General features: G+C 37.1%; 2 protein-coding genes across 3 annotated transcripts; one reads left to right on the top strand and one right to left on the bottom strand.

Annotated features, from left to right (window-relative positions):
* The first annotated feature begins 780 nt into the window (after positions 1-780).
* LOC109217064 (potassium transporter 11-like) lies at positions 781-7,948 on the top strand. The gene is made up of 8 exons (XM_019381292.1): positions 781-1,432; positions 2,054-2,279; positions 2,571-2,816; positions 2,946-2,996; positions 3,115-3,375; positions 3,504-3,671; positions 6,173-6,427; positions 6,772-7,948. Exons 1-8 carry the CDS (start codon positions 1,298-1,300, stop codon positions 7,797-7,799), a joined length of 2,370 nt encoding a protein of 789 aa, XP_019236837.1. The 5' UTR covers positions 781-1,297; the 3' UTR covers positions 7,800-7,948.
* Positions 7,949-9,501: 1,553 nt separating this feature from the next.
* LOC109217063 lies at positions 9,502-19,783 on the bottom strand. Of its 2 annotated transcripts, none has more exons than XM_019381290.1 (9): positions 19,547-19,783; positions 15,338-18,630; positions 15,152-15,232; positions 12,953-13,105; positions 12,307-12,470; positions 12,062-12,209; positions 11,376-11,498; positions 10,914-11,001; positions 9,502-9,992 (listed from the first exon to the last, which is right to left on the bottom strand). In XM_019381290.1, exons 2-9 carry the CDS (start codon positions 18,296-18,298, stop codon positions 9,790-9,792), a joined length of 3,921 nt encoding a protein of 1,306 aa, XP_019236835.1. In that variant the 5' UTR covers positions 18,299-18,630; positions 19,547-19,783; the 3' UTR covers positions 9,502-9,789. The 2 variants fall into 2 exon arrangements, with proteins under 2 accessions (XP_019236835.1, XP_019236836.1); XM_019381291.1 differs by having other exon boundaries at positions 19,555-19,783.
* Positions 19,784-20,360: the final 577 nt, after the last annotated feature.

The following is a 20,360-nucleotide window of genomic DNA, read 5'->3' as shown; positions in this document are numbered from 1 at the left end:
CACGGTGAGCTGCCCTTCCGAGCCGTTCTGCAGGAGCCGGAGTCTTTCTTTTGTTTATTTGTTCTATCTATTCCATTTCGGACAGTAGATTAGAAATCTTTTGTATATTCTACTAGTAGCCCATATACTTGTGACACCGGGTCTTGGCACACACTAGTAGACTTATGATTTTGGGTTGTATTTCTACGGTTATGATTTCATTTAGCTGCTTTCGTTTTGATTACTTTAAAATCTGTTATTCGTTAAATTCTTTAAATTAAGGAAAGTCGGTTGTTTGAAAAACTTATTAAAAATGGAAATCACTAGATTGTTCACTGTTGGCTTGCCTAGCAACGTTTCTGGGCGCTATCACGGCCTAAACTAGAATTGGATCGTGACATTTTCTATGTGAATTCAGGCATAAATTTTTAAAACTTTTAATTTAAAAATTACATAAAAATACTAGCATATGTTAACATGGTTATTAATTCAAAATATTTAAAAAGAAGAGAGAAATTGTAGCCAAAGAAAAAATTGTTTTCCAATAATAATATTTTCAGATAAATTAAGAAGGAGGGAATATTATTAGTGAAATCAAACATAATGCTATCTATAAATTAAAACTGGTGGATCATTAAGCAATATTTGGTCAGTAGAATCTAAATTCTTTATAAGATTAATACTAATCTAACCATTGTAGTAACATCTTAACTAACTTACTTCCAAAACTGCCAGCTTTGCATGAAATAGTACTCATCAAATCTATCTCTATATATCTGACACAAACACACACAGCAGTGTAGCAAGAGATGAAAAGTGATTTTGAGTTTTTTTTGTTTTGTTTGCTCTGTAAATGCTTGTTCAGGAAAGAGAAACAGTGAAGGAAAAAGTTAGTTTTTCTGAAGCAGCAATGACTGCAAAAATACAAAAAAAGCCACAACAGACTCTTCTCTTTGCAGCCACAATTTCTCCCCCTCTCTCTCTCTCTCTCTTTCCTTTTCAAGAAATGGGTTTTAGTTACTTTCTTCATATATTGAATTCTCTTGAGCTCTTTTATTGAAGATAAGTAAAAAAAAGAGAATCTTTCTTTAAATTCAGCATATTCAGTACATAACTAATGGTGGTTTTCTACTGAAAGGGGTTGAAGTTACCAAATTGGTTTGCTGTTTCCTGTGGCTGATATTGATTGGGGTAGTGGTATGAGCTGAGCTGACCCCACTTGAGAATTTATGCTTTTGTATATTTAAGAATAAATATTACTCCATCTTGTTTTTGGATATATACAGTGTTCTCGAACTGTTTCATTTCCAATTTTAGGATGGCTTCAGGAATGGAAATTGATGAAGAGAATAATAATAATGAAAGTAAAGGAGGGATGTGGGATTTAGAGCAAAAGCTTGATCAGCCAATGGATGAGGAAGCTGGAAGGCTAAGGAATATGTATAGAGAAAAGGTATAATTAGATGTACCTTTCTTTTATTGATTCCTCAGAAATAGGTTAATGTCAAAGATATCTTTCTTTTTCTTTTTCTTTTTTTGGGACCTTTTGCTTTCTGCTTGCTTTACTGGTTTAGTGTTTCTATTCTTTCTTTCTTTCTTTTGTATGTGGCCAAAGTTTAATAGGTTAGCAGTTATTCAGCTTGAAGATGCTTTGATTGTTTCTTACCTACTTGATCTTAATGCATGAGTAATACGCAGTCTCATAAAATAGATATGTAAAGAATTAGATGGATCTTGTAGACTTGAATTAATGTATCTGCCACTGGATGATTGGTTAGATATTCAATTAAACTTAGAGGATGATTTTAGGCTGATATCAAATATCATGTATCACATGTATATCTACATGCATACTTATGTGTGTGAGTGTGTGTGTGCGTGTACATACATATGTAGTTCGTCCTGTGTGCACTTGTTTACTTCATCTTTGTGAACACTATGTTCAAAGCAGATGATTGAAATTGGACATCTTCTGCAGATTTGTGTCTGATTTCGTAGATCACAAAATGAATGAACCATTTTAGTACTGGTCATTGTTTTAGACAGTTGCCTGATTGATTCTCTCTTAATTCAGAAATTCTCGACATTGTTGTTATTGCGGCTTGCTTATCAGAGTCTTGGAGTGGTGTATGGGGACCTTGGGACATCTCCCTTGTATGTCTACAACAATACATTTCCCCGTGGAATTGATGATCCAGAGGATGTCATTGGAGCACTTTCATTAATCATATACTCTCTTACGCTTATCCCTCTCCTCAAGTATGTTTTCATTGTATGTAGAGCAAACGACAATGGCCAAGGTAGGCTGATTTTGCAGTAATCATCACTCGTATGGTTAATTTAGTCATGCCTCGTACCTGTATATATATGCATGTCCTGTGATTAGTAAGTGTTCCATCGCTGAATTCCTCATAATTGAATATGTAACTAAAGTGAAATAAGAGAAACATTTTCTAATTATTACTTGGTACCTCATCATTCTAATCTAATTGAAAGGGCTCTCTGCAGTAGCATCAGCTGCATTTCCCAATGCAAGAGCATATGTACTTTATGATGCACTACAATGGCATAACTGAATTTACCATTTTCAGGTGGGACTTTTGCTCTTTATTCGTTACTCTGTCGACATGCTAAGATAAACACAATTCCAAACCAACACCGAACTGATGAGGAGTTGACAACTTACAGCCGTAGCACATTCCATGAGCATTCATTTGCTGCAAAAACAAAAAGATGGTTGGAGGCATATCCGTTCAGGAAGAATGCACTTCTTATTCTTGTAGTTGTTGGCACTTGCATGGTAATCGGCGATGGAATTCTGACTCCTGCCATTTCAGGTATACTAGTTTGGAGTACATCTTATACTTATCAGCTACTTAATGACTAAGTTGAAGTTCATCAATTATTATCAAACAAAGGTAACTTTTAGTTTGAAATAAGGTACTTATGCAGAATATTTTTCTCAGTTCTTTCAGCTTCTGGTGGGATCAAGGTGGACCATCCGAAGATGAGTAACGGTACTACACTACTTTCCAAATATTTTTCTTTGTTAATCACATCTTGTTTTCTTGCATCTCTTAAAGTTATTTATGATAAACTCACAAAGAAATTCATGTTTGTGCTCTCTTTATGCAGATGTAGTTGTGGTTGTTGCTGTCATTATATTAGTTGGTTTGTTTAGCTTACAACATTATGGCACAGACAGAGTGGGTTGGTTGTTTGCTCCAGTTGTGCTGCTTTGGTTTCTCTTAGTAGGAGGTATTGGCATCTATAATATCTGGAAATATGATAGCTCTGTTTTGCGGGCTTTTTCTCCGGTTTACATATATCGGTATTTTAGAAGGCGAAAAAGAGATGGTTGGACATCACTGGGAGGGATCATGCTCAGCATTACAGGTCTTCTCTTCTTGCCCTTTCCACTCTTTTCAAACATCTCTTCTGTGTATTATTAGACAAAAGTTTATTAGCGCGAAAAAGAAATGTGTGTGCGCTCCTACTTATAATTGTTTGGCTGTCTATTTCAGGAACAGAGGCACTTTTTGCTGATCTTGCTCATTTTCCACTGTCAGCAATACAGCTTGCTTTCACTGTCGTTTGTTTCCCTTGCCTTCTTCTAGCTTATTCTGGACAAGCAGCATACCTCATGCAAAATACAGATCATGTTGTTGATGCATTCTATCGATCTATTCCAGGTATTTCTTGCTCTCTAACTGTGAGTATGTTAGAGGTATTTGTTTTCCTCCTCAATCGTGATAAAACAGCTCAACAGTATGTAGACCTAAGATGTCGTAATATCAATAGAGCTCTGGGTGCAGACCGGAGTATCTTTTGCATAGTGCACATTCAGTACACAGCAAAATAGCATGTTCCCAGTATCAAATCTTTGAAATTAGAGAACATATTCAGTTGAGAGGAGCTATAAGTATGCACGGTAACAAGTGAGACGCCTAAGGAGGACTTGTCACAAGGAAGGTGAGGCAGAAGAGCGGTGATAGAAAGGAGAATCTGAGACTTTCTTTTTCCTACAGTGTCTTATCCAATTTCTGTTTAACTGATCTTTTACAAATGCAGAATTCTTAAATCATGCACCAACAACCTGTAGAAGCTAAAGGCTGAATATCTCTTTTTTTGATAAGGTACAACAACAACAACATACCCAGTATAATCCCACATAGTGAGGTCTGGAGAGGGTAGTGTGTACGCAGACCTTGCCCCAACCTTGTGGAGGTCGAAAGGTTGTTTCCAATAGACCATCGGCTCAAGAAAGCATAAGCACCATATTAATCCGGGGCGGATGCAAGGTAAAAGAGTCGCGTTCAACTGAACCCATAACTTTTAACGCGGAGTATAAATTTATGTGTAAAAATTCACTAAAGTTGAAACAAATAGTAGATTAGAACCCAAAGCTTTAAAAATATAATGAGTTCTATACTAAAAACCTTAAAATTGAACCCATAAATTTTGAATCCTGGATCCGCCTCTGACATTAATAAAAAGAAAAAAAAGACGGGACAACACCGAGAAGCCATGTAAAAGCAGCATAAATAACAAAAAGATAGTAAGATGATCGAAGTGCAAGAAACGATAGGTAGTCAAAGAAACCTAATACCAACAGAATGCGAGAGTACGTACAAATACTACCGGTATGAATAATCTAGACTACCTAACCTACTACCATAATCCTCGACCTCTACACCTTCCTATCAAGGGTCATGTCCTCGATCAGCTATAGCTGCGTCATGTCTTGCCTAATCACCTCTCCCCAATTCTTTTTCCCCCAAGCTCTATCTCTCTTAAGGCCGAAGAAGGGTAAAAAAAGGGGCAACCCGGTGCATTAAGCTCCCGCTATGCGCGGGGTCCGGGGAAGGGCTTGACCACAAGCGTTTATTTTACGCAGCCTTACCTTGCATTTCTACAAGAGGTTGTTTCCACGGCTCGAACTCGTGACCTCCTGGTCACATGGCAGCAACTTTACCAGTTACGCCCCCTTCCTCTTTTTTGATAAGGTCATAATTTTATTAAGTGGGAAATACCCGTATACAAGAAGGATACCAAAAAGTAGAGAAACCTACACCAAAATAATTTTCTCTGTAAAATTCGCCCACTCATCTATACAAACAAGGACCTCATGGGTGCACTAAAAAGAAACTAGAGACAAGAGGCAACTCCTCACATGTGCAAAATCACTGTCGATCCCTTCAAACGCTCTCCTATTCCTCTCCCTCCACACAACCCACATAAGAGCTAGTTGGGCAACATCCCATGCTTTGGGTCTTCTCTTTCTGCTTTTGAACTTTCAGCTATGCAAGGCCTCCTTTACTGAACTTGGCATAAACCACTTGTATCTAAACCAATTCAGAACTTCCCACAACAGGTGAATAGCAACTGGACAATATAATAAGAGATGATCCACATCTTCTCCCCAACATCTACACATAGCACCAGTTGACTTATATGATCCTTCTCTTCCTCAGATTCTCCGCTGTCAGTATCACTTACCTAGCTGCCAAACGCACAAAGAAGCACACTTTTCTAGACTGAACCTTATCTCTTATAATGGAAATTAAGAGAGGCAGTCTTGAGCTGTGCCTTAGGCCCCAGAATTTATGGCTTATTGAAGGAACTATGTTAAAGAGATTCCTCAGTGTGCCTTGCTCCTTCAGAGTTTGCTTTTGATGATTGGTAGTTGAGTTAGTTAATGACCCTTATTGGTATGATGATGGAGCATATGGATTTCGACATCCTCATTTTTTCTTTCTAGTTATGTATCAGACTTTAGATGCTTCTTTTTTCGACGTAACAAGACTTGAATACTACCGCTGGTTTCGCATATCCTGTTTATATTAACATTTAACACGCTTTCTGAGGATTAATATTCATGGCCTTGGGTAGGCCAGAATCTTTATATATGGGGCGGAGGTTGTGGCTTGGAATTATGTACATAAATTCTTAAATATTATGAGCATATATCTGTGATACTGTTTGATAACTTACTCTGTTAATAGTACAAAGCGAAACGTCTTCTAATTCACACATAGGAGAAAATTAATAATTGGATTATATATCAGTACAATCTTTCTGAGGAATTACCATTTCCAGTCCTCCTTTGAAGAAAATAGAATGGAGGATATGTTAGTAATAAAGGTGACATCAATTACAAGTTATAATGTACCTGACATTTTTCATAATGCAGAAAGCATATACTGGCCAGTTTTTGTGATTGCAACTCTAGCTGCTATTGTTGCAAGTCAAGCTACCATATCTGCAACGTTTTCCATAATCAAGCAAGCTCTAGCACTTGGCTGTTTTCCGAGAGTCAAGGTTGTACATACATCAAAGAAGTTCTTAGGGCAGATATATATTCCTGATATAAATTGGATCCTTATGGTTCTTTGCATTGCCGTTACTGCTGGATTTAAAAATCAAAGCCAAATAGGCAATGCTTACGGTGAGTTTGTGTCTTGCTGCTAATAATATATCTTGATTCCGTTTGACCTTTTACATATGCAATGACAGATATAAGTCCTGATAAGATTAAATTTCCCTTTCTGTTTGTCGTCTTCCTTAAATGTCCTTACTAGTTGTTTATGCTCTATTTTTTCTTTTGCATTTGCATTAGTTTAAAGTTGTCTCAAACCAGAAGATGTACTCAACCATTTTCCATCATCTCATGTTTAGCCATGCTTTGAATTTTCTTCCTTGCGTTTGGTTTTTGTATTTATTTACTGTTGATACCATACGAGAGCCTCATCTTGAAACTCACTTGTTGACATGGAATTTCTTGATCAACAGGAACAGCGGTCGTGATAGTCATGCTGGTGACGACACTCCTCATGACTTTGATAATGTTACTAGTTTGGCACTGCCATTGGGTTGTTGTTCTTATCTTCACTGTCTTATCTCTGGTGGTTGAATGTACCTACTTCTCTGCAGTATTGTTTAAGCTTGACCAGGGTGGTTGGGTTCCTCTTGTGATTGCTGCAGCTTTTCTTCTCATCATGTATGTATGGCATTATGGAACGGTGAAACGTTACGAATTTGAGATGCACAGCAAGGTATCTATGGCATGGATTCTTGGACTTGGCCCCAGTTTAGGATTGGTACGTGTGCCAGGAATCGGACTTGTGTACACCGAACTAGCTAGTGGAGTGCCACACATCTTTTCTCACTTCATTACCAACCTACCTGCTATACACTCAGTTATGGTATTTGTCTGCGTAAAGTATCTTCCTGTTTACACAGTTCCAGAAGATGAGAGATTCCTTGTGAAACGGATAGGACCAAAGAATTTTCACATGTTTCGCTGTGTTGCAAGATATGGTTACAAAGACCTCCATAAGAAGGATGAAGACTTTGAGAAAAAGCTCTTCGATAACCTCTTTATGTTTGTCCGACTGGAGTCCATGATGGATGGCTGCTCTGACTCTGATGAATACAGCTTATACGGACAGCAAACACAACATTCGAGAGATAACGGGAGCTCTTCTACTGCAAATATTGAGCTCAGTTATTCATCAATGGACTCAATAGCCCCTGTCAAATCTCATCCTCACGGAAACAACACAATCACATCCTCCGGACATGAGAGCGGACAGACAGAAGTTGATGAGATGGAATTCTTAAATAGTTGTAGAGATGCTGGGGTTGTACACATACTTGGGAACACTGTAATAAGAGCAAGAAGGGAATCCAGGTTTTATAAGAAACTAGCTATAGACTATATATATGCATTTCTTAGGAAAATATGCAGGGAAAATAGTGTCATCTTCAATATACCTCATGAGAGCCTCTTGAATGTTGGACAGATCTTCTATGTGTAAATTTATTAGACGATCAATTCGAAATATTATGGATTTTGTTCAGACCTTGGGCATCTGATCTCACGCATCAACGGATTATCAAATATGTATATAACTTTTTTCATGATATCTTCTTATAATACGTTCAGGTGTGGTAGATTGTAACTCAACAATGAAAGTTTGCTTCAAGTGGTTAAAGATTTTATTGTGTTTGAATAAGTGGAAAAAGAGAAATATTACTTGAAATTGAAAAATAGCCACTATTTTGCTGCAACACGGAAGAGCTCAAAGTAGCACTTGGTTGTTGTGTGAGATTGTGTGGACTGTTTTGGTGATGTATTGCGATGGATATAGTTGGATATTGATGTAATATGTTTGTTGATATTTTGGACATGTTGGTCTTGTTGTTTGATTTGAAAAAAAGGAAAAAATGAGGGGAGGTGTTGTCCAAATACTCGTAGACGAGCTAGTCGTTTATTTGTGTTGAATTTTAGCTTCTGTAAGCTTAACAGTGCTCCCTTATCATTTGTTGTAGATTGAAGTACTAACGGGTTGAACCAAAGCCGTGAGGTTAAGCAAACGACAAAGGTATGTTAAGGCTAATCCTTCCTATTTTGCTGCAACACAGAAAGTTCCAGCATAATATACTGGAGATTGGAGCACCTGTGCATGAACTTTCATCATATTATGCTGGAACTCCAACACACGAAAAGTTCCATATGCTGGAAGTTCATGCACAGGTGCTCTAATCTTCAGTATATTATGCTGGAACTTTCCGTGTCGCGGCAAAATAGGAAAGATTAGTATATTATACTGGAACTCCAGTATATTATGCTGGAAATCTAGTATACTATACTGGAACTCCAATATATTATGCTGGAATATTTTCCGGATTTTGAACAGCATCTTCGTTCAAATTTACCTTTACATGAAAAGTGGCTAAATTTCGATTACTTTTGAAACTATGACTATTTTTCAATTACCACTTGTAAATCTGATTATTTTTTAATTTCACCGGTAATAGTAACTGTTTTGTTAATGCTTCTCCAAAGATGGATGCCGCAGATATATATGTTCAACTGGTTGCATTAAACGTACAAGTTGAAAAAACAAAATACGTCTTCAAAAAGTTTGACTTTTTTTTTTTTAAAAAAAAGTTTTAGACTAAATTTTAACATTGCTGACTTTGAAAATACTAAGTAAAATATAATTGCCTAAATGGGAAAATAAAGACAGCCAGTTTCCTAATTCAAATAATCTCCTGTAGACTTCCACTTGCATTGTGAACTAGCGAATATAACCTTCTCCTAATTTGCTTATGCAAGATGATAAGCAATGAATATACTTTATTACCGAAAAGAATTTCCATAGTTTTCCTTGTAAATTTTCAGAATAATGGAGAAAAAGTTAGGAGAAGATCTATTTGCTCTTTTCCTTTTTCTGATTTTCTTTTGTATTTTGTATAACAGAAAAAAAAAAAAGGAATAATTTTTTTCTTGCCTCCTATCCACTCCCCTTCTCTAGTTGCCAAACGAAGCAAACTCCAAATACAATCAGACCTCTCTATAAGAACATCCCTATATAAAAACACTTCACTATAAAAGTCAAGCTTTTCCGGAACCAATTTTCATGTTATGTTATAATATATGTTCTCTATAACAGCACTTCGCAATAACATCCAAAAATATTCGGAACAAACAAGACTGTTATAGAGAGGTTTCACTGTAGAGGCAAAGTAAAATCACTTAAACTTGTAATATCACCAAACATTTCTGAGGCCAAAGCTACATTTCCATTTATCATAGATACAAATGATGCTTTACAAATTGCAATATGTAACAAGATTTTCATGTTTTTAACGGGAATATATATAATCTATCGTTCATTAGTTTTTTCACACCCTGAAGGAGACCACTCTCCTCACTCCAATGTTGCAGAATAAGCAGACTATACTTAGAAACTACTCATAAGAAACTTCCGCCACAGATACCAGGAAAGAAGAGCCATACCATCACTTTGGTTGCTTATTTTGGGTTGGATGAGCTTGTGGTCTTGTTGGACAGGCAGCAGCCATGGCACGTAAGCGTCTAGCAATTTCACTGAAAGATGGGCGGATGGCAGGATCCGGAGCCCAACATTGTTCCATAAGCATTCTCCACTCACTGTCACAGAAGCTTGGCACAGGCGGTCTCAATGTGTTGCTTACAATACCACCTGCATACAGTACAAACGATACAAGCCAGCTTTAAAGAAGAATACAAGACTGCATTAATTTCCAAACTGCATCTGTGGTTTGTATAGCTTTCAGCTTTTACGTTAGATCGATCACACAATTTCTTTATATTTCTACCCAGCTTAGAACTAGTAGAAACTACAGGGAAGGACACAGCCAAGGGATTCTGCGTGAGAATGAGTGGAACACAACGGAAAAAAAAAAACAAAGAGAGAATTAAAAGGAATGAAGATTAAGTAGGGTTGACGGGAGTGGTGCTTTATTCTAGATGTCTATCAATCAATCAACTTCACTTCAATCCTAAATATAGCTGGGGTCAGCTGTAAGAATCCTCTATATAATCTTCGCCTATTCGAGCCCATTTCACTTCAATACTATATAATTTGTCTTTTCGGTGCATTTCAATTCTCAGTTCCAATACCAAGTATTTTCTTGTATGTTCAAGTTGCACCTGACATTCTAAGTGACTTCCTAAGTAAGAGATTAGAGGGAATAGGAACAAGCATTAAACTAGTCGGCAATATCTTTTTTAATATTGCCACTTATGGAATGCCCTTGCAGATATAGTTTTAAGATTTAAAAAAAATCTTATTAACTTGAGAAGACCAAAGTTTTGATCACAAAGTTCTAGATATTGATTTTTTTTTTTAAGTGTAGCGGACTTCAGAAATTAAAGGATAAAAATTGGAAGCGCCTGAATTGACTAAATATGTCTATAAATGTTGTGCTTTTACTTTCCAGTGAAGGAAAAACCTTCTGTTGCCTACTTTTAGACTGGACTCTTAACGCTCCTGCCTTTATCCTTCATTAAGGCGTCACTTAGCAGGAAATATAGGATATAACGAGTAATTTTATTGTCAGATGCAGGCAGCAAATGGAAGCACAAAGTGCAATAAGCAAACCTATAATTGCTCCATAGTGCATATTAGCATAAGGTTCCTCGCCAGTAAGGATTTCCCACAGCACAATCCCAAAGGAGAAGACATCGACCTGCAAAACTTTGATTTGTCACTACGAATGGAAACTAGTGCGTCACTTTTCTCATGGGTCTTTCTATCTAAAAAGTGAAATTCCTGCTGATAAAGTTTTGGTCAAACAACATTTCAAAGGAAAAATTAGAAGGAACTGTTGCAAGAAAACAGAGGCTATTGAATGCAGAAGTTTAAGCGCAAAACTAATGAAACAAAGAGACCACACAATCCATCAGATTCTTGAAGTTGGCAAAAATTAATAACAGCAGGTTGAGTTGATAAGCATTAAGTATGCTTCTTCGCTATACCCCACACGAAGTGAAAAATGATGTCTGAAATAGACTAATTCACATGTGAAGAGGTTAATATCAAAAATAGGAATTGATAGCTTACCTTCTCAGAAACCTTGTTACTGCCACCATTCAATAGTTCTGGAGCCATCCAAGGAAGCGTTCCCCTGACACCACCAGTAACCAAGGTATTTCTCTTTATTTTTGACAGTCCAAAATCAGCCACCTATACAGAATACGATTTTCTTTAGCTTTGGGTTGTTCCCCACATAACATCTTTGTTGTCCTTTACTTGACGAAGAATTAATTGTCACATTAAACTTGTAACTTAGTGTAATGAGTGGTTATCGAAGTGAGTGAAGAAGTTGTTTACAGTTTGGGATAGGAAACCATGTTTATGCATTATCATTTTAAGCTAGTAATCCGGAAAATACAACCTTATATTTCGAAAATATGTAACGATTACGAAAATCACACTTTTATAGGTACAAGTCCTCTTGTGGTATTCCACCTATTGCTTGTTATTGGTCTACAGATGGTTGTATCAAGAATTTTCTCAATAATAGCTTGGATCACGGCGGGATTAACCGCATTATACATGTTTTAGATCTATTTCCTCTCAAAGGGCATTACTAATATATTGGCTAATAAGCTGATTATGATTGTCAGACTTGTATGGTATAGAAAGACAAAGCACATTGTCGCATTTCAGATCAAAACCAGCAAATTCTTGCAAATGCAGCACCCATTGAAAAAAATTTCAAAAGCACAGCACATTCTTGAAGTCACCTTACAAATGGGTCGAGAAGGATCCTTCAAGTTGACAAGCAAATTGTCACATTTCAGATCAAAATGCACAATATTCTTTGAGTGCAAATATTCCATTCCAAATGCAGCATCCATTGCAATTATGAGCCTCTTGCGACGATCAAGGTATCTGGACAGTTCGAGGGAGGAGAACATAATAAGTTTTCTAGAGAAAAAGGAAAACGAAACGAATAGTTTAAGAAGTGTACTATCCAGTATTACAGCACCTGTCCTTGCAAAGTAAAACATGTCTAAGAGAACCATTCACCATGAATTCTGCTACTGTGGCAAGAGTCCCCCCTGGCCCATCTTGCACAACACCATAAAATGCCACCACATTGGGATGATGTAGTTTTGAAAGAATTTCAGCTTCACGCCAAAACTCCACAGTCTGGAAATAGTTCCCAAGTTCTATCATGAAATAGCTAGTGCAAAGAAAGCAGAAGCATGACCAATTTATGTACTTAAATGCTTCTACGAGTTCTAAATTTTATAAAATTCTAGACTACAATGGAACTCACTCCCTGTCTCTGTACTGCAATAAAAGCCATTTCAAGTATGTATACAGTAACTTGTAATGAATAATGATACAAATTATCAATTGGGTGTACAATCTACGCTAAATCTCATAAACCAAGATCCAAGAAGAAAACACTTCACAGCTTCTACCATGATATAGAGATATAGACAGCACAAAAAATAACATGGATTTCCTTCTCAAAAAAACAATAACATGGTTGTATAACTCTTTTAGCTACTGTTAGTTTAATTTTTACATATTTTGCAGTTCAAGATGACCATCGACTGGAAACTGCACATTTGTTACTCATATTGCAGCAGAAATAAAATACTCTATTACTTTAAGACGCTCACCAATCTCTCCTGCTCTGATGAGCGACCTGTGAAACAGCTTTTTTTTATTCTCTTGATGGCAACGTCAGTCCCTCTCCATTTTCCATGATATACGGTCCCAAATGTTCCAGAACCCAATTCCTTTAACTCTTCAAGATCTTCATTAGTGATAATCTATAATGCAATAAAAAAGTTAACAACAAAGATTGACAGAAAGAAGAGTTGCAAATACCCATTAAAACCCTAAGTAGAAGGGATGTACAATTGACTATAATCGATGTATGAGAAAAGACTAATAGAAAGTAGCAAACACTCTCAATATGCAAGCCAGATGCAGAACGAAAAGCCAACAATATTGTACCTATATATGGTTAAAAATACAGTACATTAGGAGCTAACAATGGAAAGAAATAAAGAAGGAATCCTAAGGATATGCTACCTATATATGGTTATGTACAATACAAGGAGAGAAGTCGATATACATTCTGTAACAAATATGAACGAAAAGTCCTCTCCTCACCGACCAACCCCCCCGGAGGCACACACATTGAAAAAGAGAAAAGAACAAAACTTAAAGCAATAATGACTACACTAAAATGAAGCTTGATTAAAGCTACCTTTATTGCTTAAGAAAATGAAAGCAAGGTTAAAAATACTACCTTTTCTCTTGAAATTTCGGAAAAGGCTGCTTTTACACTAAAATAAGGCTCGACTAGAACTACCTTTATTGCTTAAGAAAATGAAAGCACGGATAAGAAAACCTACTACATCATATGTCACTGGCGAAAGGAAAAGTGATGTCAGAGCCCTCTCCCAGGTACAGCCGTACAGGGGCTAGTACTTGGCAATATCAATAAGACAGAATATAGACTGATGCGTATATGGCGTGGATGGCCTAAGAAAAATCTGTACCAAAGTCCAGAACATCAAGAAGAATTACAAAACCTGTCTCTATTTAATATTGGGAAAAGGGCCAAAGATATCCCTCTACTTTCGTATATTGTCTACTTTTAACCTCTATTATACTATCCGGCCAAATTTATCCCTACCATCAGCAAACTTTTAAAAATTACCCCTCAGTTCGTTAGGTGACCCATAATCCATTATATTCGAAATAATTGGCATTTACCTACTTTCTTAATTGGGAAAAAATAAGAGAAAGAAATAGTAAAAATAATACAACGGTTAGTAAACAAAGTATAGCAAATTAAAGAATGTAAAGTAGGTAGCTTGTCTAATTCCAAAAGTATTTACAACACCCCGGCTTTAATGAATTCGTTGCACCAAGGTATGAAGATTTGCAAGTATTAGTGATAGAAGTTGAAGTTCCTTGGAGACGTTACATTGTCTAATTCAACTTTGCTTTAATCAAATGCCTACGCATTGTGCACTCTTAAGTTAGTCGATCGAACTCTATACTAACCAGGCAATAACAAAATATATTCGAATATACATGTTAATAAATAATGATCAGCTGCATATAATACACAATAAATAGACATGTACATACATGATGATCAACTGCATATGGTTGAAAAATAAATAAAATTTTAAATCAATTCCAAACTCGTTATCACAAGAAGAGAAGTGGGTGCATTGGTAACTAAAAAGACCCATGAATAATTTGTATAATCTAATACCTTTAGCATTCACATCAATAGTAATTTCTGAAAATAATGGAGCAAAAGGAACAAGTGATTTAAATAAAAGGAAATTGGGAGATTTTGAATTAATTAACAGATCAAGGGGTAATTTTTAAAAGTTTGCTGATGGTAGGGAAAAATTTGGCCGGATAGTCCGGATAGTAGAACGGAGGTTAAATGTAGACAATATCCGAAAGGAGAGGGGTATATTTGGCCCTTTCCCTTAATATATTTAGCTTTAGAAAATGGAACGATTCAGAAAAATTATAAGCTGTCCCCTGAAACTTGTGCAGATATATTCAGGACCTTGAAGTAGAAACTCAAAGCTTTTGTATATCTTGACTTCATAAAGAAAATTCATAGACTCGACATACACTATGTAAGTATAGAATCTTTTATTTTAAAAGGAACTTTGTTAGTATAGGATGTAAGGAATGTAGAGAGTAGGAAAGGAAAAGAAATGTCTCCTTTCACTCCCTTCCAAGTACTTCCATCCAAAAGTAGCCTTAGTGCTTTTTTTGATTCTCAGGCATCTTTTAAACTCATACCCAACCACCAATAGAATAGTTCACAGTACCTGCAAGGAGCTAGGATCAAAGTCTCCAAGCGAGAGATTGGTAAGGGGAAAGCCAGCATTCTGAGCTCCTTGGTTATCATCCTTCATGTTACATAAAAGAATTTTACTTCACCATATGCTAAAAAAACAATAATTTCAAATTGAAGCAACATAATGCTGCTAGAAATCTCAACTACTAAAAAGTACCTGATACCCCGATTCAGGTATTTTTGAACTCAATTCACCAACATACTGCATACTTTGAACGTAAGTGGTTTGAGAAGGTTTGTACTCTGAAGGCAAATCCATGGTGTCTGGTCCAACAATTTCAGGTGATGGTTGCTGGAACTCAGCTTCAATATTGAGCTGAGAGTCCATATGATCTATCATTGCTCCATCACGCTGGAAAGGATGATAACCAGAATCCATAGACACCCCATCATCAACATTTGCACAGGTAGAAGACATACTAAGATGATCCTGGTCCATCAAAGAGACATCTCTTCTACCAAAATCACCTTGAGCTATCTTTTGAAAAAAGGACCAGTGCTTTGGTTCATGGTTCTCCATATTCAAGCTCAAACCAGTTCCATCAGTGTGTAGTGGAACAGGCACTGGTGAAGCATCCATAAGTTTGGCTTTCGAAAATATATCAGCGAGAAAATCACGGGGAAAGCGGTCATTAATGTCAAAAAGAATGCTCCCATGCTCAATTGTGCCAGAGGGCCTCTCTGTAGAAGCTGCTCCTACCTGACACTCTTTCACAGCCAAAGGCTGTATTTGCTCTGCTGCTTTATTTCCCTCGGCTCTGTTTGCAACTGCATCACCCCTATGAAGCTCTGTCTGCCCAAAAGCAGTCTCAGCCTGGACATTACTGCTTGTGATATGATCACCTAGTCCAGATTTCACTTTATCTGCATATGTTGCAGCTTTCAGCTCAGGCTTATTGAGATTTGCTTCAGAAACTTCTCCAGCACCCTTGGTATAAATTTCTGTGGCACTGACACTTAACTCTAGAGATTCCTGAAATTTTACACCTTTCTCTGCAGTAGCACGTTGATTAGCTGACAAAGATCTTCCAGAAGATATAACATGCTCTGACTGGGGAGCCACATTACCGTCGTGCAACTTATCTACTGATTCTATGGTCTGCTGTGTGCCCCCAGAGTGCGCATGGGTCATTATGAACTGCGAAGCAGATGAATCATCAGATCTAGATAAACGATTAAGGCCGGGCTGTTCCCTGGGTATCCATTCAGAACGAAAAGGCCGTGAAGGAATTGATGATTGTTCGTAGCTAAAGTCAAGTGGATGTGTCTCTGAGTCACCATAGCCAGCATTTGAAGTTCTACCAGATCCGGAGAAGCCATCTTCAGTAAACCTATAAAGTTTTTCTTCCTGAACAGCTTCAGGAGACGCTGAACTCTGCACTTGTTCCTGACTCTTGTCATTGATTTTAGATTGAGTAACAGAATTTGCAGCAACTGCCACAGCAGTGAAGGTCGACACTTCAACTCTAGGAACGTGACTTGAGGTGGAATCGTCAGGGTTTGAGGAAACAACTCTTTCGCTTTCCAAAGGACACATTTTTTCAGGCTCATTTATTTTCTGCAAAGAGCTTTCTAGCTTTATCTTTCCCTCCTCAAGCACTTCCTTCTCTCGGGATTGATCTTTACTAAGTTCGAACATCTTCCGAGAAGAGTTATCTCTTTTCAGATTTACTACTGTAGCAGGTGTCTCATAGTTATTCATATGTGAGCTCTGATAAGACTGCTCGAGAGCCACGCCTCCTTTCAAATTCATGTAACCGTGGCCCGAACTTACAAGAAAGTTATCTGTGACTTGTGAAGAGTTGGGTGGATGGTAACCATGGTTGTACTGCACTTGCATATTGGGTGGATTATAACCATGGTTATACCGCACTTGCATAGATGGAAGAACCAGGTTTTCGCCATCTACACCTCGGAAGCTGTCAACTGGTATGGAAGAAGGTAAAGGTTGCCATTCAGTGCCACCATGATATACAGTTTGACCCAAGTATCCTGGTTGATTGGAGTCGAAGGTATGTGATGAAATTGACACCCCTACCCCTACATGAGCAGATTGATTTGTTAGAGGCATGCCAATGACTGGATCAGAAGTATCAGCCTCTGCTAGATCCCTAGCAACTTGACCATTCACCCCAGCAATTGTTGCGCTCAGAAACTCATCCAGGTTATTTTCTGAAGTGCTGGCCAGGGCAACAGACTTTCTTCTTGAACCAAAGTCCATGCCATTGACAGCAATAACGTACTGCATCTCTGAATCTCCTTCAATATTTTCCAGACCAACAAGAGAATCTTCCAAGTCACTGTTAGAAAAGAGAAATATCCGGAATTTTTGTGATCCGTCACCTTCTAATACATTACATTCCTCTATCATATTCTGCAAGTCTTCATCACAAGAAACTGACACTAATGCATCAAGATCCTCACCAGGAAGCTGATATTTTACTGTGTGACAATTGTTAAATATTGTCAACATCTTTTGCCTGAGTTCCTCCCAAGAAATATCCTTGCTTACACGGACGAGGTGCGTATCACCTCCAACATATCTAAGTTTCCCATCACTTGGACGAGGGATAATTCTACCACCAAAACTGCACAGAAACTTCAACTTTGTTGATGTACTAGATCTAGAATACATATGGATTTGAATCCCATGGACGTTGTTATTTCTTGATGAGGCTCTAGTTCCAGTTTGCACAGCTTGGTGGTTGCTTATCTCTTCATTTATAGAAGTACTAGACCTCTGGTGATGTTGAACTCGAGTTTTTTCAACTGAGGCAATCATGGAAATATCTGATCCACTTTCAGAACCTGTATGAGAAATTCCAGTAGTCCCCCCAGAACCATGAGGAATGATGTTCTGCTTTGGGTTAACTCTTTCCCGCATAAATTCCAAAGCAAACTCTTCGCCAGTCTGAATGGAATAGTTTACAGGTCTAGCTCCAACTGGTACAATGAAATCAGGTGGTCTTATGTCTGTACTAATAGAACTGCATGAATCCTGGAAAAATCTCTGGTTTGAAGAGCCAGTGACCTCTGTTCTAGTCTCTATAGAGCTATAACGAGCTTGTTCAAAGTTATTTTGCTCTCCCATCATCCCTTTTCCAAAATCCCTATCCATTTTTAATCACTTAACTTAACATTCACTCAGGAAGGAGACTTATTAACCATGGAACAGCAGCCAAGTATGAGCTTCCAATCTCAACAGCAAGCTTTATTTTCAGATTCTTTAAGAAGAAATGAGTAATAGCTGATTTTATTTAGCTATTCTCTTTTAGGATTTTTAGAGGTGAACATTGATCGAGCAGTTAGGCAACAGAAGAACCTTGTAAATAGATAGACGAGTTATAACCGTTTTCTTATTTAGTTACCCCTCACAGAAAACTTCTAATACGCTATACCTTGATCTTGCAATTTTTTAGGTAAAAGCTGACACTTGTGAAGAGCTACAACCTGCACAAAAGCATTTAGTCTATTATCAGAACATGATTAACAAGATAAAATCAAGGGTTGACATGTTACATGTCCTATGCAAGGTAAACACATATTAAGATATCATTCCGACAATGTCTACTTTCCTAAAACCAAACCTCAAGGTGAAAATTATATTGTTTGCCATAAAAATGTCAAAAGAAAAAGGTGAAGACACATTGTTCGATGAGTGCTTGTACTAACTCTAAGACGAGCATCAATTACTAAACAGGGTGAGCATACATATAATTAACTAATTATATTTGTAATTAGCGATTAGAAAGAGTCAAGATGCACAGTCGCACATGTCATTCATTTACGATTGTTGCAAACATCTGGTGATGGTAAGTTTTTTTCCAGCCAGAAATTTCCACTCTCTCCCAATCTTTACAGCAAGTAATAAGGACCTTAAACTTTTTTTTTTTGCTTACTAAAGTTTGAACCTATAATCTTTGGAGAAAGTAAAAACAAGTCTTATAAGTGGTTTGTATTACACTGAGCTGTAAAATCTTTAGCAGAACCTCTACTTCATTTTCAGAGCTGCCGCAATACACACAAGCTGACCCAAGCCTAAACCTTAGCCAGCTCAGTTCAAGTCAACTGTTTAGGACCTAGCATCAAGCTACGCCTCAGTAAAACAAATTGTTAGCATTAAAATAAAAGGAGCCCGAGTATAAGATTCATGAAAACAATCACAACTAGCTTTAACATTTAGACATAGTTGATTGAATGATGAAGCTCGGCCTTATGGAATAATGCAACAAAAATTATCCAAACCCAAATTTTAAGTTAAATCAAGCTAAAAACAAAATTAAAATCCAAACTTTTTTTTATCAAGACAAAAAATAAAACAATTCTCAACCAAAAGAAATTGCGGTTCTATGATCAAACAGTTTACCGTAATACATTTAAGTGGCGAGCGCCGGAGCAGAAGGGAGCAGCCGCGGAAGCAAATCGGGTTACGAACTGGTAGATATTTGGAGATCTCTACGGTTCTACTATAGTGAAAAGAGTCAAATGTAGACTTGCCCCTAAAATACGCTTAAAAGATGGTTACTTTTTGCCTATAGATCTGGTACTTTTGGACAAACTTCTTTTTCTACTCAAAAGACTTCATGGTTGACAACTTCAACGTGCAAATATGTCCTCTTTATGCTTTCAGTCATTATATTTCACTTCTCTTACACTTTTGACCTTGTACTTTTTTTCCTTTTTGGAGTTTTTAAGTTTTGAGTGTTGATATTATGTCCGGAGCATCATGGGAAAAAAAAAAAAAAGAAGAGGAAACTCATAAAATATTATAGTTTAGAGCCTAATTATCATATGTAATTATAGTTTGCCTAATTATCGTCCATAGCTAATGTTTTATTTAGTCAATTTTGTATCACTTTTATGCGTTCTCTCATTTTGATGTATCAACGCATAGAGTTGTGCTGGATACAGAGACGATAGATTGTATGCTTTCGCTTAATTTTGTTGTATCAACACATTCGGGTGCGCTATATACAATCATAATATGTTGTATGTATTCGCTCAATTTTGTTGTATCAACGCATATAGTCACATTAGGTTGTATGTGTTCACTCAACAGACTGTATTTTCTCAATCATACAACGAAATACAGTTAGATACATATAAAGAAGAAGAAGAAGAAGAAAAGAAGAAGAAGAAGAAGACGACGACTTAGATTTTATTGTATTAACGCATACAGT

This window comes from Nicotiana attenuata, unplaced genomic scaffold (assembly GCF_001879085.1).
Source record: "Nicotiana attenuata strain UT unplaced genomic scaffold, NIATTr2, whole genome shotgun sequence".
Taxonomy (NCBI): domain Eukaryota; kingdom Viridiplantae; phylum Streptophyta; class Magnoliopsida; order Solanales; family Solanaceae; genus Nicotiana; species Nicotiana attenuata.
Note: the sequence above shows the minus strand (reverse complement) of the source record. Positions and strands in the feature narration are given on the sequence as shown.

Excerpts from the sequence above, each read along its gene's own strand:
- LOC109217063 (XM_019381290.1), bottom strand. The coding sequence starts at position 18,298 with ATGGATAGGGATTTTGGAAAAGGGATGATGGGAGAGCAAAATAACTTT. Across the intron at positions 11,002-11,375 it reads GTAACAAGGTTTCTGAGAAG|GTCGATGTCTTCTCCTTTGG; the intron begins GTAAGCTATCAA and ends AAAGTTTTGCAG. Across the intron at positions 9,993-10,913 it reads GCACTATGGAGCAATTATAG|GTGGTATTGTAAGCAACACA; the intron begins GTTTGCTTATTG and ends TACTGTATGCAG.
- LOC109217064 (XM_019381292.1), top strand. The coding sequence starts at position 1,298 with ATGGCTTCAGGAATGGAAATTGATGAAGAGAATAATAATAATGAAAGT. Across the intron at positions 2,280-2,570 it reads AGCAAACGACAATGGCCAAG|GTGGGACTTTTGCTCTTTAT; the intron begins GTAGGCTGATTT and ends TACCATTTTCAG. Across the intron at positions 2,817-2,945 it reads TCTGACTCCTGCCATTTCAG|TTCTTTCAGCTTCTGGTGGG; the intron begins GTATACTAGTTT and ends TATTTTTCTCAG.